This window comes from Rhinoraja longicauda, chromosome 35 (genome assembly GCF_053455715.1).
Source record: "Rhinoraja longicauda isolate Sanriku21f chromosome 35, sRhiLon1.1, whole genome shotgun sequence".
Lineage (NCBI taxonomy): Eukaryota > Metazoa > Chordata > Chondrichthyes > Rajiformes > Arhynchobatidae > Rhinoraja > Rhinoraja longicauda.
Window position 1 is genome coordinate 6486245 of NC_135987.1, and position 21925 is coordinate 6508169.

Below are 21925 nucleotides of genomic sequence, written 5' to 3' on the forward strand. Positions count from 1 at the left end.
GGTAAGAGAAGGGATAAAACTCTGGAGAGAGAAAGAAAAGGTTAAAAAATGAGGACAACAAACATATTAATATTGTAAAAAAGATACGTGATAGATCTAAGTGGCAGCATTTGAAGGATAATTGGTCCTAAAGCCATTACTGGCACATGTTTTACAGCAGCCTAATGACACACCACATCACTAGTAATTGCACGGTTGTACTTACAGCTTGTTGTTCTCTTAATTGCTTAATATTTTGCAAAAACATCAAAAAATGGAACAATGCTCTATGACTGAAAGAAACTGGTCCATCTTCTTAAAGGAGCGCAGTGCTTCTTTTTACAACTACTTACTGCTTTGCTAACGCTGGCCAATTTGAGGACAGAGACTGCTGTCACTTTATTTAATTGCCATTTTTTAATGGCCTGTGTTATTGTCAGTCAGAAGGACACATGGCCTTACTGTCGCCGGGCTGGCCGCGCCTTTCTCTTTGAGGCACTCTCATTCCTGGATTTCTTGTCCTTCTTCACACAGAAATATTTGGTGATGGTTTTGCGACACTGTTCGCACTTCACCGCGCAGCACCAATGGAATTTGCAGTTGCAACTGCTCATCATCTGCGCTCGTCTCTCCCCCACTGCCAGCCCGCAATCCCCACACAGCCTCTTGCAGCTCCGCTTCTCCCACTTGCTCAGGTGCTTGCCCTTCTTCATGCATTCCCTCCCTTCCGTCCCCTGCAGGCCGAGGGTCTTGTTTTCCAGGCAGTAGTCCGGGGAATCCTCCAGGTGAACCAGCTCCTTCTTGGAAATGGCACTGAAGGTTTCAGCGATCGCGCCTCTGTTGGCCGCGCTGTTGCCTGCCCCTTTGAGGAGGTCAACTTTCAGGGCTTTGTGATACTTTTCCTTCAGGTAGTTCCCCACCTCTCGGAATTCAGGAAGCTGAAGCCAGCAGGTCTGTGTTGTGCAACTTCCAGACACGCCGTGGCACTTACACGTCTGCTTCATCGTGCCTTTAACTGCCTGAAGAACAAAGATTTAAAAAATACCAGTTTAGTCACAGCCCGGGCACCACAGGAATAACGGAACAACTTGCATTTATCAGGACTTTATCATGACATTAAAACACCCATCACGACTTCAGGATTCTCCAAGTGCTTTCTAACTAACCTGGGATGGCAGGACTTTCATATGAAGAAAGACTGGATAGACTCGGTTTGTACTCGCTGGAATTTAGAAGATTGAGGGGGGATCTTATAGAAACGTACAAAATTCTTAAGGGGTTGGACAGGCTAGATGCAGGAAGATTGTTCCCGATGTTGGGGAAGTCCAGAACAACGGGTCACAGTTTAAGGATAAGGGGAAGTCTTTTAGGACCGAGATGAGAACGTTTTTTTCTCACACAGAGAGTGGTGAATCTGTGGAATTCTCTGCCACAGAAGATAGTTGAGGCCAGTTCATTGGCTATATTTAAGAGGGAGTTAGATGTGGCCCTTGTGGCTAAAGGGATCAGGGGGTATGGAGAGAAGGCAGGTACGGGATACTGAGTTGGATGATCAGCCATGATCATATTGAATGGCGGTGCAGGCTCGAAGGGCCGAATGGCCTACTCCTGCACCTATTTTCTATGTTTCTATAACCTTTGAAGTGCATTTCAAATGCAAGCATTGTTGTACCATGATAGTCATTCTCCACATAACACATTCCCACAAATCGGTTCTATTCATTGGATGGGAGGATAAAATTGAACCTAGGTATTGGGGAAAAAAAACTCACCTGATCTGCCCACAGTGCCTAAAGATCTATTCTCGCTCCTTTAGATGAGAGAAGGACTTTGGTTTATTATCACATTTTAAAGAAACCGCTTAGACGGTGCAACACTCCATCAGTACTTCACTGAAGAGCCCATCTACTTTATTATACGGCATTCTCTGCGGTGAGTTTTGAGTTGTCCAACGTTTGCTTGAGATACGAAAGTGCAAATAATTATGACATACCAAATATTAAAAAATATTGTACTGTACATGTTAGTAACTAATCCATAATTTGAACTTTGATAAACAACGGTTTATAATTGGAGATTCAAAAGATGCTGGAATCTTTCTTGATTCGTACGGGTGTCAGGAGTAATGGAGAGAAGGCAGGAGAATGGGGTTAGGAGGGAGAGATAGATCAGCCATGATTGAATGGCGGAGGAGACTAGATGGGTCGAATGGCCTAATTCTGCTCCCTTATGACATAATATTAAGCAAAATACAAACCGCTGGTGTATCTCAGTGGCTCTGGCAGCATCTGTGTAGGGAATGAACGACCCATGTTTCAGGTAGGGACCCGTGGACCAGTACACATTGTTTTAACATATTGTATATAATACTTTTAATAATTCTGAGGATTCAGCTAGGAAGGTGGATAACAAGAAAGGACGGATGTATATGTAGATATTCAAATGGTCATTGATAATGTGTTACGTGAAATGCTGTTGAACAAAAGATTATGAACGGGCTGGAAACGGATTGGAAAAGGAAATTAAGTCAAATATAGTAGGCATATTTTGAGAGACTGCAGATGCTGGAATCTTGAGCAAAACACGAAGTGCTGGAGTAACTGAGCTGGTCAGCCAGCTTCTGCGGTGGAAATGGACAGAGGACGTTTTGGGACAGGACCTTTCTTCGGACTGATGGGATTTTGTAGATATAAGACAAGGTAAGACAATCGAGCCCATCAATGTGAGGACGCTGGCGTGATGCGTAAATATGTGGGGAGCCACTTGTTGAATAACCACCAGTTGATTTAGATCTAAAGTGACGATGATGTGTGCCGTGTCTTTATTTAGGTAACACTATTCTGTATCTTCTTTCTATTGTTGTTGTTGTTGTTGTACATTAGTCTTAGTAATCACGTGACACTCAGGAGAAGTGTTACAAACATGTATTTGGAAGAAAATGGAAAGAATTGCTTCTTGGAATCGTTCTCAGGGCGGCGTAGTGGCGCAGCGATAGTGTTGCTGCCGTACAGCCCCAGAGACCTGGGTTCGAACCTGACTGCGGGTGTTGTCTGTACGTTTTTTGTACTTTTTCCTTGTGACCGCGTGGATTTTCTCCGGGTGCTCCGGTCCTAAAGACGTGCAATTAACGCGTTAGCTTCTCTAAAATTGTCCCTGGTGTGTAGGATAGAGCTAGTACACGGAGTGATAGCTGGTCTGCGCGGACTCGGCGGGCCGAAGGGCCTGTTTCCACGCCGTATCTCTAAAGTCTCAAAATCGTTACTGGGTTCAGAAAGGAAATGTGTTTAGTTCCAGGGAACTCAGCAGATAAAGGAAAGTTATGGATCATGTGCAGGCAGAGGAGATTAATTTATCTTGGCAACATGTTCGGCACAGGCATTGTGGGCCGAAGGGCCCGTTCCTATTCTGTACTATCCATGTTCTCCAGAGATGCTGCCTGACCCCCGGTTACTCCAGCACAGACGAGCATAAATTCATACATTATAGGAGCAGAATTAGACCATCAAATCAACTCTGCCGTTCAATCATGGCTGATCTATCTTTCGCTCTCAACCTTCTCTCTCCTGCCTTCTCCCAATAACCCTTGTCATACGAGAGAGACTCAAAATGCTGGAGTAACTCGGCGGGACAGGTGGCATCTCTGGATGGAAGGAATGGGTGACGTTTCGGGTCGAGACCCTTCTTCAGACGGCCTGATTAATCGCGTCTTACGCTTCCAGTCGCCAAAGACTGCCTTTACCTTTCTGCCCGCCTCGTTATTGTGCAGATTCATTGCTGCCCTCGCGTCCTGTCCGGTCTCCAGCGCGTCCACGAACTGTTTGGAAATGGTTTCTCCGAAGCCAACGTTGTCGCTGCATCCACCCCACAGCCAGCCGTGTCCCCCTGCAAGGACCAAGCGCAGGGTTAATGTGGTCCACGCCACCACGGCTGACAGATGCCAGTGATCGGCGACCAACACTCACCCAGCTGCCCGTTGCGAGAATCATCACAGCCGCAGTTGTCGAAATCCCCCAGGCTACAGTTTCTGGTCAATGTGTACATCACCCCCGCCGAGCTGATGGCGTGCACGAAGGCCGCCTCTCGGTTAGCTGTCGGGAACAATCAATTATTATCACCAAGTGTGTGTGTGTGTGTGTGTGTGCGTGTGCGTGTGCTTGTGTGTGCGCTTGTGTGTGTGTGTGTTTGTGCGCGCGTGTGTGTGTGTGTGTTTGTGCCTGTGCGTGTGTGCGTGTGTGTGTGTTCGTGTCTGTGTGCGTGTGTGTGTGTGTTTGTGTGTGTGTGCGCTTGTGTGTTTGTGTGTGTGTGTCTGTTTGTGTGTGTGTGTGTGTGTTTGTTTGTTTGTGTGTGTGTGTGTGTGTGTGTTTGTGTGTGTGTGTGTTTGTGTCTGTGTGCGTGTGTGTGTTTGTGTGTGTGTGCGCTTGTGTGTTTGTGTGTGTGTGTGTTTGTGCGTGTGTGCGTGTGTGTGCGCGTGTGTGTGTGTGTGCGTGTGTGTGTTTGTGCGCGCGTGTGTGTGTGTGTGCACTTGTGTGTGTGTGTGTGTGTGTATCTTTTCAATGAAGCTGACTTCGGATAAACAGTGCGGTGTCACTGGGTGGCAGCAGAGATGGAATTGGAAAGCGAGCAGAGCTAACGGCAGCGAAGGCGGAAACAAGAGACGGGCCAAACGCAAAGTGCTGAAGGAACTCAGCGGGTCAGGCAGCATCTGTGGAGGGAAATGGACAGATGATGTTTCGGGTCGGGACTCCAGTTCAGAATAGGCGACGGTGCGGGGTAAAGAACAGAGAGAACCGCGAGGACTTTGCGGATCTGGGCTAAATGAGACTGGCTGGCTTTAGAGAGGGTCGTGGCGAGGCCCCCATACGCAGAGGAACAAACGCTGAAGAGTACATGGATGTCCACAACCGGTGCAGAGTACATGGATGTTCAGGCGCACAGACCACAGATCGGTAGCGCAGCTGGTAGAGTGCCAGAGATCCGGGTTCAATCGGGTGCTGTCTACGTGGAGTTTGTACGTTCTCCCCGTGACCACATGGGTTTCCTTCAGGTGCTCCGGTTTCCTCCCACACTCCAAAGGGTTTGCAGGTTAACCGACCTCTGCAAATCGCCCCCTAATATGTAGTGGGTGGATGGAAAGTGCGATAACATGGAATTCGTGTGAACGCGTAATTGATGGTCTGCGTGGACTCGGTGGGCCGAAGGGCCTGTTTCCATGCTGTATCTTTCATTCAAAGCAGCAAATCTGCACAGATTATCTCGGGGAAACGGGGGTATGGATTGTTCCCGTTCTCGGCAGGGATAACTAGGCGAAAAGAAATGTAGAACGAAAGAGACGAGGCGGCCACGGTGGCGCAGCGGTAAGAGTTACTGCCTTAGTCGGGAGACCCCGACTACGGGTGCTGTCTGTACGGAGTTTGTACGTTTTCCCCGTGGGTTTGCTCGGAGATCTCTCCCGCACTCCAAGAACGTACAGGTTTGTAGGTTAATTGGCTTGGCGTATGTGTAAATTGCCCCTAGTGTGTGTGTAGGATAGTGTTAATGTGCGGGGAACGCTGGTCGGTGCGGACTCGGTGGGCCGAAGGGCCTGTTTCCGCGCTGTATCTCTAAACTAAACTAACAGCGAGAGCGTCAGTGAAATATGGATTCACGAAAGGTGTTGTTGCCTGACCCGCTGAGTCCCACCAGCTGTATTTGGGCCGGTAAACGTGGGGAAATGCGAGAGGCGAACTCGGAGAGGGAGGGGGGAAAAGCGAGGGAAAGCGTCGAGATAAGAACAGAGATTATTGTAATTACTTCGCCGGCAACAACCAATGCTTTCTGGGGACGCGGGATGGACAGATTGTCGTTGTTCTCTCTCGGGGCGCTGACCGACCGCCTGAGAATTTCAACCAAGTTCAATTTATTTCTGATTTACCAGCATTTGCAGGAATTTGGTGTTGAGGAGAGGTTAGGAGCAGGCTCACAGTGTAACCTTGTACACGCGTTTACAATAAAACAATATAGCAGATGCTGGAAATCTGAAATAAAACGTGAAACCACCGAGAAGGTGATCACAGATGCTGCTCGACCTCCTGAGCGTTTCCAGGGTTTTCCCTTTGTATCTGTGGATGAACACGTAAACTGAACAATGATCGGTTATCGGGTGAATTGTATCAGAGATGGTCTCTCTCTCTCTCCAGTCGCAGAGACCGCGGGGATTTGAGATTAATTGGCTGTTTAGGCGGTACTGTATTCGGCAAGTGGGAAACAGAAGGAACTGCAGAAGATGGTAATCTTGAGGTAAACACAAAGTGCTGGAGGAACGGGTCGGGTAACATCTGTGGAAAGCAACTGACACACGGCGTTTCAGGTCGGGGCCCTTCTTCGGACCATCCGAACAAGGATTGTGTCTGAAGAAGGTTTTCACCTGAAAAGTTGCTCTCCGGAGATGCTGCCTGACCCGCTGAGTTCCTCCAACGCACTGATTTGCTTGTGTTTTGCTGTATTTGGAAAGGGCGCTTTCACTTTAGGCGTGGAGAGGGTCATTGGAGAGGGGCAGGGGATACGGGGGGTGGGGTGGAGGGGGAGTGGGGGTGGGGGGGGGGATTCCGGGTAACAAGGGAATCAAAGCCCCATACCGCTCCGCAGTCCGCTGTGTGTGGAAAGTTGTAGCGCTCGCTCCGGGCAGTTCCAACGATCCCAAGCGAATTGGTGTTTGCATTCCTCGATGCCACTCTGCGCTCCCGCTGCTACGCTGCTGGAGTAAATCAGATACGCCTGCAGCAAACAAACACATTGGGTCAGAACCTGAGTCCAAACAAACATGATCTATATCAAACGAGGGAGTCGGGAGATGCGGACCGGAGAGGCAACTTAGGACGCGCGTCGTGTCAATCACAACCATTCTCCCCGCCAGCCCTCGGTTACACTCTCCAGAACCCCCAGTATTTCATGTAGAAAGGAACTGCAGATGCTGCTTTGCACCGAAGATAGACACAAAAATGCTGGAGTAACTCAGCAGATCAGACAGCGTCTCTGGAGAAAAAGGAATAGTGACGTTTCGGGTTGGAACCCTTCTTCAGAAGAGATCTCGACTCGAGACGTTACCCGTTCATTCCCTTTCTCCAGAGATGCTGCCTGGCCCGCTGAGTTATTCCAGTATCCTGTATCGACCTCCAGTGCTTTGCCGTGTTTGGGGATAATCATGAAACTGCGCCGAGTATTCGCTTCTGTGTCGAGTTCCTTTTCCATAGTCGTGGACAGTTAATGCGGTGATGGGAAGGAATGGTCGCAGCAATTTCTCTGGCCGAAGGGAAATGGTGGGATTTCCTACAACTCCGATCCAAGTCGACATATCTCTCTTCTCTTCTCTTCTCCTCAAGCAGGCAAATAAGAGGGAAACGGTGCAGAATCATTAACAATGTTAATAGAACGAATTTCGCAAATCGAAGCGTAGATTTGATCTCCTTTCGTTATTTCTAACGGGCATCACGTCTCACGGCCAATCTGGAAAGCTGCACAAAATATACCAATCGGAAACTGACGATTATCACCTCGATAAACCCTCTGGTCACAGAAAGCAAAACTCACTCTTATCGGATCTGTGCATCTGTCCAGTAAATCAACCGTGAACTAAAGTGGAAAGCGTCAGAGACTGGTTCAACTTATAATAAAACTACCTGTGATCCCACGAGATATATTTTAACACGGTGAAATATTTACACTGGTTGATAATTTTAATTGTTTATTACAATATTTATTCCCTCAAACTTTCAGGTTCTCATCGGTTTCATCCGAACGAAATTTATTTTTCGTTTAATCGCCCGATAGTATAAATTAACCTAAGGTATTTATTCACAAAATGCTGGAGTAACTCAGCAGGTCAGGCAGCATCTCAGGAGAGAAGGAATGGGTGACGTTTCGGGTCGAGACCCTTCTTCAGACCTTAAATACCTTCGATTTGTACCAGCATCTGCACTTATTTTCTTACACTGTATAAATTAACCTATTTAACCGTGGTTTTTCCCCCTCAAATGAAATTAAATCTAGTTCCAATGAAGAGCGCGGCATTCGCATTATCTCCACAGTGCCAAATGTTTCTAAAATCTCCACATTAAAGCCCCTGATCTGTAAAACACACAGCGGAAAGATTCCCTCTCTTAAATCCGTGTTTGAACATATCACTTAATTTTAATCATTAAACAAAAAAACAGTATTATCCTCCTTCAATTATTGTAATGTATTAATTAAGAAAGATCAAAAAGAATCTTTCTTACCTTCGGACCAGTCATAAGAAAGTTATTCACTGACCTGGAAGAACAAGAGCCAAATGATTAAGTTGCAGAAAGCTCCCAACTTTGCCCTTCGAAAATATTTGGGATTTTTTGGGGCTGTCTTAAACCCTTCAAAGATCTTCTGATGAGAGACCGCCATCCCCCTCCCCACTCGTAAGCGTTTTGACTGGAAACTTAAGCTGATAACCTTTGATATCGACCCATCATGTGACGGGGAGTAAGAATTAAAGAAAGGGCACTAAAGTTCCCACGTCGCAGCAGCGCCGAGCGAGAAGGACCAAGCGCCTGAATAGAGATGGAAAAGCGACGCCGTCTTATCTCCCCAAGAGGTTTCACTTACCAGGCCTGGCACAGCTTTAGGTAGACGGTGAGGAGTATCAATGAGTGGGCCGTGTCTCGGGGAACCATGGTCCAGGGGAATAGCAATGAGGTGGATCTCGGGGAATGAAGGGAGGGAGAATGCGATGGCGGGTTGCTGAGAATGGCGGGGAGGTCTGAAGACGGGTTCTGTTGTGTAAGTGGGGTGACCATGTGTGGACGGCTGATGTGAAATGGAGCTCCTCTCATCTCGGCGTCAGATTAGCTACTTAATTACGGATTGCCCTTCTCTCTGCGAGCCGGCCAATCAGGCCACAAGTGGGAAGGGATTGTTCAATCGGATCAAACGCCAACTGCAGGCTGGTCGCCTCAGAAAGGCTGAGAGAGAGGAGTGGGAGAGAAAGGGAGAGGGGCAGAACCTGGGTTTTGAAAGCGAGGGATAAAGAGATTAGAAAAGGCAAGGATACGTGCTGGAGAATGAAATCGAGGAGTGGGGAGACGGGGGAGGGAGAGGGGAGACAGACAGACGGGGGGGGGGGGGGGGGGGGGGGGTGGAATGGGAATGAATCTCCTTAAAGACAAACACAGGATCAGAAGGTCCAATTGTTCCATGGATTCAGGCGAGTTCCCTATCAGTAAACAGCCACGGCCAGTTCAATGCACATGGCTTTGATATTATGGGTAGGAATGAACTGCAGATGCTGCTTTAAACCGAAGATAAACACAAAATGCTGGAGTAACTCAGCGGGACAGGCAGTATACTCAAGCATTTTGTGTCCATCTTCGCTTTAAACCACATCTGCAGTTCCTTCCAACACATGTCGTCCGCTCTACTGAGAAACCTTCTCGAGGAATGTCTACCGTGAAAAAGCTCTCCTCCTCTCTCCGACGAGAGTCCTAGCTTTGATGTTATAGCAGGTTCACAGGAGGTTTAAACTAAAAGCTATTGGTAAGTGTGAAGAAACTATTTTCTTTAAGGGCGGAATTTAATCTGGATTTTTGTTTTCCAAATGAAGAGTGCAGCAAATGGAGAACACACGCGTAGAAGAGACTCGGCCAGTGAAGCTGATCACGAAGGTAGACACAACGCTGGAATAACTCAGCGCGTCAGGCACCATTTCTGGGATCCTTCTTCAGACTCGGGTCTCGACCCGGAACATCACCCATTCCTTCTCACCAGAGATGCTGCCCGACCCGCTGAGTCACTCCACCATTTTCATTCCATCTACCTTCGATTTAAACCAGCACCTGCAGTTCTTTCCCACGTGTTTATCTCTTGTTCCAGTACTGGACAGCGTTACCTTCGCACCCACGTTTTAGTCGAGGGAACGCCTGAGCCCAACTTCCTTCTAACTTCACAACAATCCTTGCAACGCGCTTTAAGTTGATGCATGTTCGGCTCACGGCCTGCAATACAACGTGGTTGTAATTGGCGAAATGCCAAGTGTGAACCTGACCTGAGCGGCAGAGTTTGGAAACATAGAAACATAGAAAATAGGTGCAGGAGTAGGCCATTCGGCCCTTCGAGCCTGCACCGCCATTCAATATGATCATGGCTGATCATCCAACTCAGTATCCCGTACCTGCCTTCTCTCCATACCCCCTGATCCCTTTAGCCACAAGGGCCACGTCTAACTCCCTCTTAAATATAGACAATGAACTGGCCTCAACTACCTTCTGTGGCAGAGAATTCCACAGATTCACCACTCTCTGTGTGAAAAAAAACGTTCTCATCTCGGTCCTAAAAGACTTTCCCCCTTATCCTTAAACTGTGACCCCTTGTTCTGGACTTCCCCAACATCGGGAACAATCTTCCTGCATCTAGCCTGTCCAACCCCTTAAGAATTTTGTAAGTTTCTATAAGATCCCCCTCAATCTTCTAAATTCCAGCGAGTACAAGCCGAGTCTATTCAGTCTTTCTTCATATGAAAGTCCTGCCATCCCAGGAATCAATCTGGTGAACCTTCTCTGTACTCCCTCTATGGCAAGAATGTCTTTCCTCGGATTAGGAGACCATTTGGGGGTGGGGTGGCAGGGGTGGGGTGGTAGGGTTGGGGGGGGTTAGGGGTGGGGTGGTAGGGTGGGGGGTTGGGGGTGGGGAGTGGGGGTCGGGTGGTAGGGGTGGGGGGGGGTGGTGGTATGGGTGGTAGGGGTTGGGGTGGGGTGGTAGGGGTAGGGGGTGGGGGTAGGGTGGTTGGGGGGGTTAGGGTTGGGGGGGTTAGGGGTGGGGTGGTAGGGTGGGGGGTTGGGGGTGGGGAGTGGGGGTCGGGTGGTAGGGGTGGGGGGGTGGTGGTATGGGTGGTAGGGGTGGGGGGGATGGGGGGGGAGAACAAAGAGGATCTGGCGCAGATACAACGTTCACTTTGTAAGTTAGTCAGCGTCCTTTTGTGGCGCCTATTTACATACCTTGGGTATGCAAGTAAATAATTTCACTGTGACTTGCCACTTGACTGTGACAATAAAGTATTAATTAATTAATTAATTAATTCGGGAAGGGAGGGAAGGGGAAGGGAAGATAGGAAGGGAGTAATTAATCCATTCATTCATTCAGGAAGGGAGTTCCTTGTGACTGTAATGCGGTGCGCAGCAGGGGTTGGCTTCAAGGCAGGTGGCAGGTGGGGCGAGGCAGCCTTTAGTGGAAGCTGTGGGATTTAGAGGGAGGGGAAAAGGAACTTCTCAGAAATTATTTAAATCACGGAGAATGTCAGGAATGACAAGAAGTGCGGGAATCGGCGAGAGGTCGGAATTCAGGGGTGTACGTGAAATAAGTCATGGTGTTTCAATAGACAATGGGTGCAGGAGGAGGCCATTCGGCCCTTCGAGCCAGCACCACCATTCAATGTGATCATGGCTGATCATTCTCAATCAGTACCCCGTTCCTGCCTTCTCCCCATACCCCCTGACTCCGCTATCCTTAAGAGCTCTCTCTTGAATGCATTCAGAGAATTGGCCTCCACTGCCTTCTGAGGCAGAGAATTCTACAGATTCACAACTCTCTGACTGAAAAAGTTTTTCCTCATCTCCGTTCTAAATGGCCTACCCCTTATTCTTAAACTGTGGCCCCTTGTTCTGGACACCCCCAACATCGGGAACATGTTTCCTGCCTCTAACGTGTCCAACCCCTTAATAATCTTATACGTTTCGATAAGATCCCCTCTCATCCTTCTAAATTCCAGCCTAGTCGCTCCAGTCTTTCAACATATGACAGTCCCGCCATTGCGGGAATTAACCTGGTGAACCTACGCTGCACGCCCGTCAGGTCCGTCGACACAAGGCACTGCAGATGCTGCTTTACAAAAGAAGACAGACCGCTGGAGTAACTCAACGGGCCAGGCAGCAAATGCTGGATAACATTGACAGGCGGCGTTTCAGGTAGGGACCCTTCAGACTCATTCTCGACTCCAAATGGCACCTGTCCATGTTCTCCTGAGATGCTGCCTGGCCGGCTGAGTTACTCCAGCTCTAAAGTTATGGCTAGATTCCTTTTTTTAAATATTAAATTAGAGTCAAGGAGAACTAAAGGACATAAACATAACAGGTGCAATCTGCTCAGTTTGTGATCGGACGCAACAGTGTGAGAACGCGAATAAGTGTATACTACTACACATACTGTCTCTGGGATGCTTATCCAAGGTGTATCTAACTGACTATGAACAGTAATATACTGATAGTATAAGAAGATAACTGCAGATGCTGGTACAAATCGAAGGTATTTATTCACAAAATGCTGGAGTAACTCAGCAGGTCAGGCAGCATCTCGGGAGAGAAGGAATGGGTGACGTTTCGGGTCGAGACCCTTCTTCAGACCTGTACTGAATTGTATATAAAAATCAATGTCACTGCAGACAGAGACGAAAAGCTGAAGTCACTCAGCGGGTCGGGCAGCATCGCTGGAGAAAAGGAATAGGTGACTTTTCGGGTCGAGATCCCTCTTTCACGACCCGCAAACTTCACCTATTCCTTGTCTCCGGTGATGCTGCCCGACCCGCTGAGTTACCCCAGCGTATTGTGTCCGTCTTCAAACCAGCATCTGCCGCTCCGCCCTCCTTACTGAATTTCACTGTCGCTCGATACCTGCGATCAATAAAGTGCCACTCAACAATTGACAGGTTGCCCGACACACGCCCACGCTGCACGGCCGGCCAGGTCTATGTAGAGAGGTCTTTGGTGGGAAGTCACACCCACTCGGTGGTCTTCTACGGACAGTGAAACATGCAGGTACCTATTCCTGTAGGAGCGGGGGAAAACGTGCATGCAACGCATCGTGTGACCGAGACTCTGCTTAATGAGAATGTATTGCACATGTAAATCCGTTGTAACTTTGGTACCACTGCTCTGTATTTATTTAAACTGTGGATTTCTCGTGCTGTATTTTCCGTGCAGTTGCACGTGTTGCAATTTCCCCCCTAATGCAGCTTTCTGCTTCGCATTAGACACAAAAAGCTGGGGTAACTCAGCGGGTCAGGCAGCATCTCTCGGCCACAAGCATAGGTGATGTTTCGGGTCGAGACCGTTCTTCAGGCTCATTCCCAACCCAAAACATCACCTATCCATGTTCTCCTGAGATGCCGCCTGACCGGTTAAGTCAACAATAGACAATAGGTGTAGGAGGAGGCCATTCGGCCCTTCGAGCCAGCACCGCCATTCAATGTGATCATGGCTGATCATTCTCAATCAGTACCCAGTTCCTGCCTTCTCCCCATACCCCCTGACTCCGCTATCCTTAAGAGCTCTATCTAGCTCTCTCTTGAATGCATTCAGAGAATTGGCCTCCACTGCCTTCTGAGGCAGAGAATTCCACAGATTCACAACTCTCTGACTGAAAAAGTTTTTCCTCATCTCAGTTAAATGGCCTACCCCTTATTCTTAAACTATGGCCCCTTGTTCTGGACTCCCCCAACATTGGGAACATGTTTCCTGCCTCTAACATGTCCAACCCCTTAATAATCTTATACGTTTCGATAAGATCTCCTCTCATCCTTCTAAATTCCAGTGTATACAAGCCTAGTCGCTCCAGTCTTTCAACATACGACAGTCCCGCCACTCCGGGAATTAACATAGTAAACCTACGCTGCACGGCCTCAATAGCAAGAATATCCTTCCTCAATGAAACATTGTGAGCTCCACCTTTCTTCGGTCATCTGATTTGTTCTGTACCCATGCATAACTCTAGTTTCCCTCTCCCCTGACTCAGTCTGAAGAAGGGTCTCGACCCGAAACGTCGCTCATTCCTTCTCTCCAAAGATACCAACATCTGCAGTTCTTTCGAATTGAATTGAATTGAATTGAATAAGTTTATTGGCCAAGTATGTACACATACAAGGAATGTGCTTTGGTGCTCCACTCGCGAGTAACAACACGAACATACAGTAAACGATTAAGAATAAAGCATAAAACATTAAAACATTAAGAATACGACATTACAGTTTAAACATGCGAGTGAAATAAACCGGAGCAAAAGAGACCACAGAGTAGAGCTACTACTCGCAAAAACGCTGTTTTTCTGTCTGGCTGTGGCTGCTTTGACAGTCCAGAGTCGCCTTCCAGAGGGAAGTGCTTGAAAGAGTTTCCTGCATTAAATGTCTATATTTTATTTATCCAGTGTTTATATGTTTATTCAGCGAGCACACGTTTACTTTGTATTTAAAGTATGCACACTGTACATTTGGTTTATCCACTGAGCTTTTATTCATTCGCAGCTGCACATTTATTCCACAGGTTCTTTAATGTATTAATTGTGAGCACATGTATTCTGCACAGATTTCCACGCTACATATTCCACTCGTGTGAATTACAATGAAAACACAAAGTACTCGCGCTATAACTCCAGGATAAGCGCTCAACCAACAAAACCAAGTTCAAAGCCAAAGCAGTATCTAAACTGGTTATACAAACTTATGCGGACAATAACAAATCCATATGCAATAATCAGCTACCTACATGGTAACAATCACATGATAGACACAAAGTGCTGGAGTAACTCAGCGGGACAGGCAGCATCTCTGGATAGAAGGAATGGGTGATGTTTCGGGTCGAGACCCTTCTTTAGACACCTGACCAACCAATCTGAAGAAGGATCTTGACCCGAAATGTCACACATTCCTTCTATCCAGAGATGCTGCTGCCCCGCTGAGTTACTCCAGCATTTTGTGTCTATAGAAACACAGAAACATAGAAAAATAGGTGCAGGAGTAGACCATTTGGCCCTTTGAGCCAGCACTGCCATTCAAGGTGATCATGGCTGATCATCTAAAATCAGTATCCCGTTCCTGGTTTTTCCCCATATCCCTTGATTCCTTTAGCTCTAAGAGCTAAAACTAACTCTTTCTTGAAAACATCCAATGAATTGGCCTCCATAGCCTTCTGTGGCAGAGAATTCCACAGATTCACAACTCTCTGTGTGACAAAGTTTTTCCTCATCTCAGTCCTAAATGGCCTCCCCCTTATTCTTAAACTGTGACCCTGGTCACAGCTGCCTGTCCGTGGGCGTGGGGGGAAGAGAGTGGAAGTTTTGTTGCCTTCCATCACAGTGAGGGGGTGTTTGGACTCACTGTGATGGATGTTTGTCTTGGGGTCGTGTGTCCTGTGTACTTTTTTTCTTTTTTTTGTTGTGTTTTGTGTTTTGTGACTGCTGAAATTTCGTTCGGTACTTGTACCGAATGACAATAAAGTTCTATTGGATTGGATTGGATTGGATTGGAAATGTCGAGCTTCAGAACCGATCGCTAAACAGAATGCTCCGTTCTTGCAAGAAAATAAGACAAAAGTGCTGGAGTACCACCGCGGATCAGGCAGCATCTCCGGAGAACATGGAGAGATAACGCTGGGGTCGGGGCCAATCTTCAGACTGCTTGACCCGCTGAGTTACTCCAGCACTTTGCCTCTTTTTCCTTTCTGTAATTCAGCATCTACAGTTCTTTGTACTGCGGATTGGATGCGTTGGAAGACAGTAGTGGGTGGAAATGTTGCAATAACATTTCAACGACTTCCAAACAGGTCTTAAACAGATTCAATCAAAAATAGAGTGTAGAAAGAAACTACAAATGCTGGTTTAAACCGAAGATAGACTCAAAATGCTGGAGTAACTCAGCAGGTTAGGCAGCATCTCTGGAGAGAAGGAATGGGCGACGTTTCGGGTCGAGACCCTTCTTCAGACAAAATAATGTGCGTTTACTTGTATTTAAATGAATGCTTTAATTTCTATAGAGTTTCTTGGATCAAATCCTGCATTTTATTGCAGTCTAACCTGCTGAGTTACTCCAGCACTTTGTGTACGTTAATGCATTTTATTGATTTAGTTTATATATAAACAACGTCTTATTTTCGACTGGTTGAATGTTAAAATATATTTAAGGGGATATATTTCCTGGCAATCTCCTGGCCTCCATGAGAACAACTAAACTCGCACTTCGTAAATACACCGGAAAATAAATGAAAAATATACCGGGTAAAACGAGTAAATGGGTGGTACGGATGTACACATATTATGTGTTTGTAAACATGTGCAGGGAGGAACAGCAGATGCTGGTGTAAACCGACGATAGTTGGAATTACGGAGACATGGCTCCATGGTGATCAGGGCTATGAGGTAAACATGCAGGGGTATTCGATATTCAGGAAGGATAGACAGAAAGGAAGAGGAGGTGGGGTGGCATTGCTGGCTAAAGAGGAGATGAATGCAATAGCAAGGAGAGACATTAGCTCGGATGATGTAGAATCGGTATGGGTAGAACTGCGAAATACCAAGGGCAGAAAACGCTTGTTGGAGTTGCATACCGACCACCAACAGCAGTAGGGCGGTTGGGGATAGCATCAAGCAGGAAATTAGGGATTCAATTAAAGGTACAGCAGATATCATGGGTGACTTTAATCTACATATGGATTGGGCCAACCAAACTGGTAACAGCACTGAGGAAGATGATTTCCTGGAATGTATACGGGATGGTTTTTTAAAACCAATATGTAGAGGAACCGACTAGAGGACAGGACATCCTAGACTGGGTATTGTGCAATGATTAGTTAGCGATCTTGTTGTTCAAAGCCCCTTGGGCACTAGTGACTTAGACGAAGGGATTAAAAGTACCATTAGCAAATTTGCAGATGGTACTAAGCTGGGGGGTAGTGTGAATTGTGAGGAAGATGCAATAAGGCTGCAGGGTGACTTGGACAGGTTGTGTGAGTGGGCGGATACATGGCAGATGCAGTTTAATGTAGATAAGTGTGAGGTTATTCACTTTGGAAGTAAGAATAGAAAGGCAGATTATTATCTGAATGGTGTCAAGTTAGGAGGGGGGGGGAGTTCAACAAGATCTGGGTGTCCTAGTGCATCAGTCAATGAAAGGAAGCATGCAGGTACAGCAGGCAGTGAAGAAAGCCAATGGAATGTTGGCCTTCGTAACAAGAGGAGTTGAGTATAGGAGCAAAGAGGTCCTTCTACAGTTGTACCGGGCCCTGGTGAGACCGCACCTGGAGTACTGTGTGCAGTTTTGGTCTCCAAATTTGAGGAAAGATATTCTTGCTATGGAGGGCGTGCAGCGTAGGTTCACTAGGTTAATTCCCGGAATGGCGGGACTGTCGTATGTTGAAAGGCTGGAGCGATTGGGCTTGTATACACTGGAATTTAGAAGGATGAGGGGGGATCTTATTGAAACATATAAGATAATTAGGGGATTGGACACATTAGAGGCAGGAAACATGTTCCCAATGTTGGGGGAGTCCAGAACAAGGGGCCACAGTTTAAGAATAAGGGGTAGGCCATTTAGAACGGAGATGAGGAAGAACTTTTTCAGTCAGAGAGTGGTGAAGGTGTGGAATTCTCTGCCTCAGAAGGCAGTGGAGGCCAGTTCGTTGGATGCTTTCAAGAGAGAGCTAGATAGAGCTCTTAAGGATAGCGGAGTGAGGGGGTATGGGGAGAAGGCAGGAACGGGGTACTGATTGAGAGTGATCAGCCATAATCGCATTGAATGGTGGTGCTGGCTCGAAGGGCTGAATGGCCTCCTCCTGCACCTATTGTCTATTGTCTATTGACCATAAGATGGTGGAATTCTGCATTAGGATGGAGTGATACGGTTAATTCAGAGGCTTGGATCCCGAACCTAAAGAAAGGAAATTTGAAGGTACGAGATGGGAATTGGCTAGGATAGCCTGGCAAATTCTACTTAAAGGGTTGATGGCAGGGATGCAATGGGAAAGATTTAACTCCAAAAATTGTTCATCCCTGTCTGGCAAAAAAAAAACAACATGGAAGGTGGCTCAACTGTGGCTAACGAGGGAAATCAAGGATAGTGTTAAATCCAAGGAAAAGGCAAATAAATTGACCAGAGGAAGCAGCAAACCGGAGGACTGGGAGAAATTTAGAACTTAGAATTTAGAATTTAGAAATTTAGAACTTAAGAGGGGGAAAAAAGAGCATGAAAGAAAGCTGGGAAATATAAAAACTGACTCTAAAAGCTTCTTTATATATGTAAAGAGGAAAAGAGTAGTGAAGACAAATATAGGTCCCTTACAATCAGAGACAGGTGAATTTATAATGGGAAACAAAGAAATGGCAGAAAAGTTAAACGAGTACTTTGGTTCTGACTTCACTAAGGACTTCTCCGAGAAATACTAGGGGACTGAGGGTCTAGTGGGAGGGAGGAACTGAAGGGAATCCACATTAGTCAGGAAATGGTGTTAGGTAATCTGTTGGGACTGAAGGCAGATAAATCCCCAAGCCTGATGGTCTGCATCCCAGAGTACTCAAGGAGGTGGCCCTAGAAATCATGGATGCATTGGTGATCATTTTCCAATGTTCTCTCGACTGGATCTGTTCCTGTGGCCTGGAGGGTAGCCAATGTAACCCCACTTTTTAAGAAAAGAGGGAGAGAGAAAATGGGGAATTGTAGACCAGTTAGCCTTGCATCAGTAGTGGGGAAGATGCTTGAGTCGATTGTAAAAAAGATGTTATAGCAGCTCATTTGGAAAGCAGTGACAGGATCGGTCAAAGTCAGCATGGATTTATGAAGGGGAAATCATGTTTGATACGTTCTACTCAGTATCATTCTCAAAAGCACGCAATAAGTTGGAGACCAAAACAGGACACGTCTGGACACAAGATCGCCATTTTAACTCTCTCTGTGTATTTTCGCAATGCGCAGGGCAGCTTTACCATATTGTTGCATGTATACATCACATAGCAGCTTTACCATATTGTTGCATGTATACATCACAATGCTTGACTAATCTTCTGGAATTTTTTTGAGGATGTAACAAGTAGAATAGATAAGGGAGAGCCAGAGGATGTGGTGTATCTAGACTTTGAAAAAGGCTTTGACAAGGTCCCACACAAGAGATTAGTGTGCAAAATTAGAGCACGGTATTGGGGGTAGGGTATTGACATGGGTAGAGAACTGGTTGGCAGACAGGAAGCAAAGAGTAGGAATTAACGGGTCCTTTTCAGAATGGCTGGCAGTGACTAGTGGGGTGCCACAAAGCTCGGTGCTGGGAACCCAGTTATTTACAATATATATTAACGATTTAGACGAGGGAGTTAAATGTAACATCACCAAGTTTGCGGATGACACAAAGCTGGGTGGCAGTGTGAGCTGTGAGGAGGAAGCTATGAGGCATCACATATGTATACATCACATATCTCCCCCCTTAGAATTGTGATTCTTTTCTTCCATCTAAAGCATACTAATACGTATAAAACAATCCAATATCATAATGATCTTTATATCCATTATGTTTCCAAAGTATTTTTCAATAACAAAACCCAATTTAAGTAAGTCCAAAAATATGCATTATTTTGTATCCAATTAAATCCAAATCAAAGTTTACATATCCAATTCTTATTTTGAATGTGAGTATCGTCTTCAATGTAATTCTATCAACCAAATAACCTAATCACCCCAAAATGCCGAATAGGAGTATTCATGCTACAATCTTTTCCATTAATGATAACCAAATTTTCATTGCGTTTACATTGTCCATATAACCGAGTCCGTACAGTCAAGTCCGTTGTCAAAATCGTCCGTTTTCAGAATCCGTAGTAATCCGGTCACTTTCTATTTCGCTTTGGGTACTGCTTACGCCCTGAATTGCTTTCTTCGTTGCGCTCTGATGTCGCGTCCTCGACGGTCTCATCGTGTTTGCTTTCGTTGAAGTTTTCATGTGCAACGCTTCTTTCGTTGACGTCTTCATCGCGCACTGTGGGCGTACCCATGTCGAAATCTATCGAATCTCCCGTTTCGTTGGTTGTGGGAGAGTCGATTTCGCGTTTCAGAATCCGGTCTGCGTGACGTTTCCAGATTTCTACCCCATTGACGTGAACCTCGACCTGGTACGAGACAGGACCTAGCTTCTTTGCGATGTGTCCTGGTACCCATTTCTCCCCTCTCGCGTAGTTGCGCACTAGCACGCTCTCTCCCTCCTCAAATTCTCGAGCTGGGCGCGAATCGTGGTGCAACGGTTGCGAGAATTGTTTGTCACCAATGGTCGCTCTTTCATCTGGCACCGCGATGTTGAAACGCGTGTGAATTTTCCTTTTCATCAACATTTCAGCCGGCGTTTGCATTGTAGAAGTTTGCGGTGTTGAACGATACGAGATGAGGAATCGAGCCACACGCGTTTGCAGCGGTCCCGACATCTTGCGGAGCGCTGCCTTCACCGTCTGCACGGCGCGCTCTGCGAGACCATTGGTTGCTGGATGGTATGGCGCACTTTTGGCATGACAAATGCCATTCGCTTTCATGAACTTTGCGAACTTTTCGCTAGCGAAACATGGGCTGTTATCAGAAACCAGTGTATGCGGAAGGTCATGTGTCGCGAACACGAAGCGAAGCTTGTCCATAGTGACGTCACTGGTTGATTCACTTGTGATATGCACTTCAATCCACTTTCAATATGCGTCGATGAGAACAAGCAACATCTTTCCCTGTACCGGGCTGGCATAATCAACATGAACTCGCGACCATGGTTGACTAGGATGCTCCCATGAATCCAATGGTGCTTTGGGCGAATCCCGCTGACACATTTGGCATTCTGAACACGCTCGGACTTTGTGCTCTAAGTCCTTATCGATTCCAGGCCAACACACACAACCTCTAGCGATCGCTTTCATCTTCACAATACCCGGATGGGCATCATACACTTCCTCGATCATTTGTGAGCGACATTGGGGTGGTAGTACAACACGACTACCCCAGAGAAGACAACCCTCGTGGACGCTCAGCTCCACTTTGTGACTGAAGTAATGCTTGAAATCATCATTTGGTGGTTTGGCTCGCCACCCGCTCATGATGTATTCGCGAACAGGAGACAGAATCGGATCCCTCTGTGTCATGGTGCGAAGCCGCGACGGAATGATGGGCGATTTCTCCAACTCGCTCATCAGAAGGACGATTTCTCCTGGTATTGGCGCTTGCGATACCGTCGCTCGTCGTGGGAGTCGGCTAAGCATGTCTGCATTGGCATTGGCTGAGCCCGGTTCGTACGCGATGTCGTAATCGTACGCTGCCAGTGTTAGTGACCAGCGAATCTCTCGCGGCGAAGCCATCAGCGGAATGGCCTTGTCGTTACTGAACAACCCAAGAAGTGGCCTGGGCTCCTCCTCCACACCTTGCACTTCCTCGCCCTGGTCCACCGTCCAGACACTAAGTGGCGGTCGATGTTGCCTTCCGGTCACGAGGGGGCCCCGCGGTGGGGGTCCCTCTACGCAGGGATTCTGCCCCTCTCCATCGGGGACCTGGGGTGGAGGGTATTACACCGAGGAGTCCGCTGCAACCTGTTCCTCGCGCGGTTCACAGACTCGCCAACCGCCTGCCACTGCTGCGGGTTGGAAGAGTCTGTGTTCCACGTGTACATGGAGTGTGTGAGGTTGCAGCCCCTGTTCCAATATCTAAAGGGGCTGCTCCTTGCTTTTTGGCTGCACTTTTCACCCACCATCCTCATCTTTGGACACCCTGTGCGTCGGGGAGAGGGCGGGGCCGAAGATGCCCTGGGTGGGTTGCTCCTGGGCCTGGCCAAGCTGGCCATCCACGACTCACGGCGCCAGGCGGAAGAGGGCTCTGCCCGAGCCGGCTGCCTGCCCCTTTTCCGGGGTTACATCCGTGCCCGGGTGGTGTTGGCGAGGGACTACGCGCTGTCCATGGGCACCCTGGGGGGTTTCCGGGACCGCTGGGCACCGCGGGGATTGGATGTATCCTGGATGGGGATTGTAATATAATTGTGTAATAGTTTCAATTGGTATATTTGTTTGTATAGTATTCTGGTGGTGGGTTCTGTTTTGGTTTTATTGTATTGTATATATTATTTTAATATTTGAATAAATATTTTTGCTTAAAAAAAAAAAGAAGTGGCTTGTGGTCGGTGTTGATTTC

The 21925-nt window shown here is 47.2% G+C and overlaps 1 protein-coding gene across 1 annotated transcript; it reads right to left on the reverse strand.

Annotated features, from left to right (window-relative positions):
* Positions 1-209: 209 nt before the first annotated feature.
* On the reverse strand, positions 210-21102 carry wnt8b (wingless-type MMTV integration site family, member 8b). Its single transcript, XM_078428347.1, has 8 exons — positions 20977-21102; positions 20748-20880; positions 9869-9974; positions 8232-8265; positions 6594-6732; positions 3942-4067; positions 3719-3861; positions 210-998 (listed from the first exon to the last, which is right to left on the reverse strand). Exons 1-8 carry the CDS (start codon positions 21100-21102, stop codon positions 438-440), a joined length of 1368 nt encoding a protein of 455 aa, XP_078284473.1. The 3' UTR covers positions 210-437.
* Positions 21103-21925: the final 823 nt, after the last annotated feature.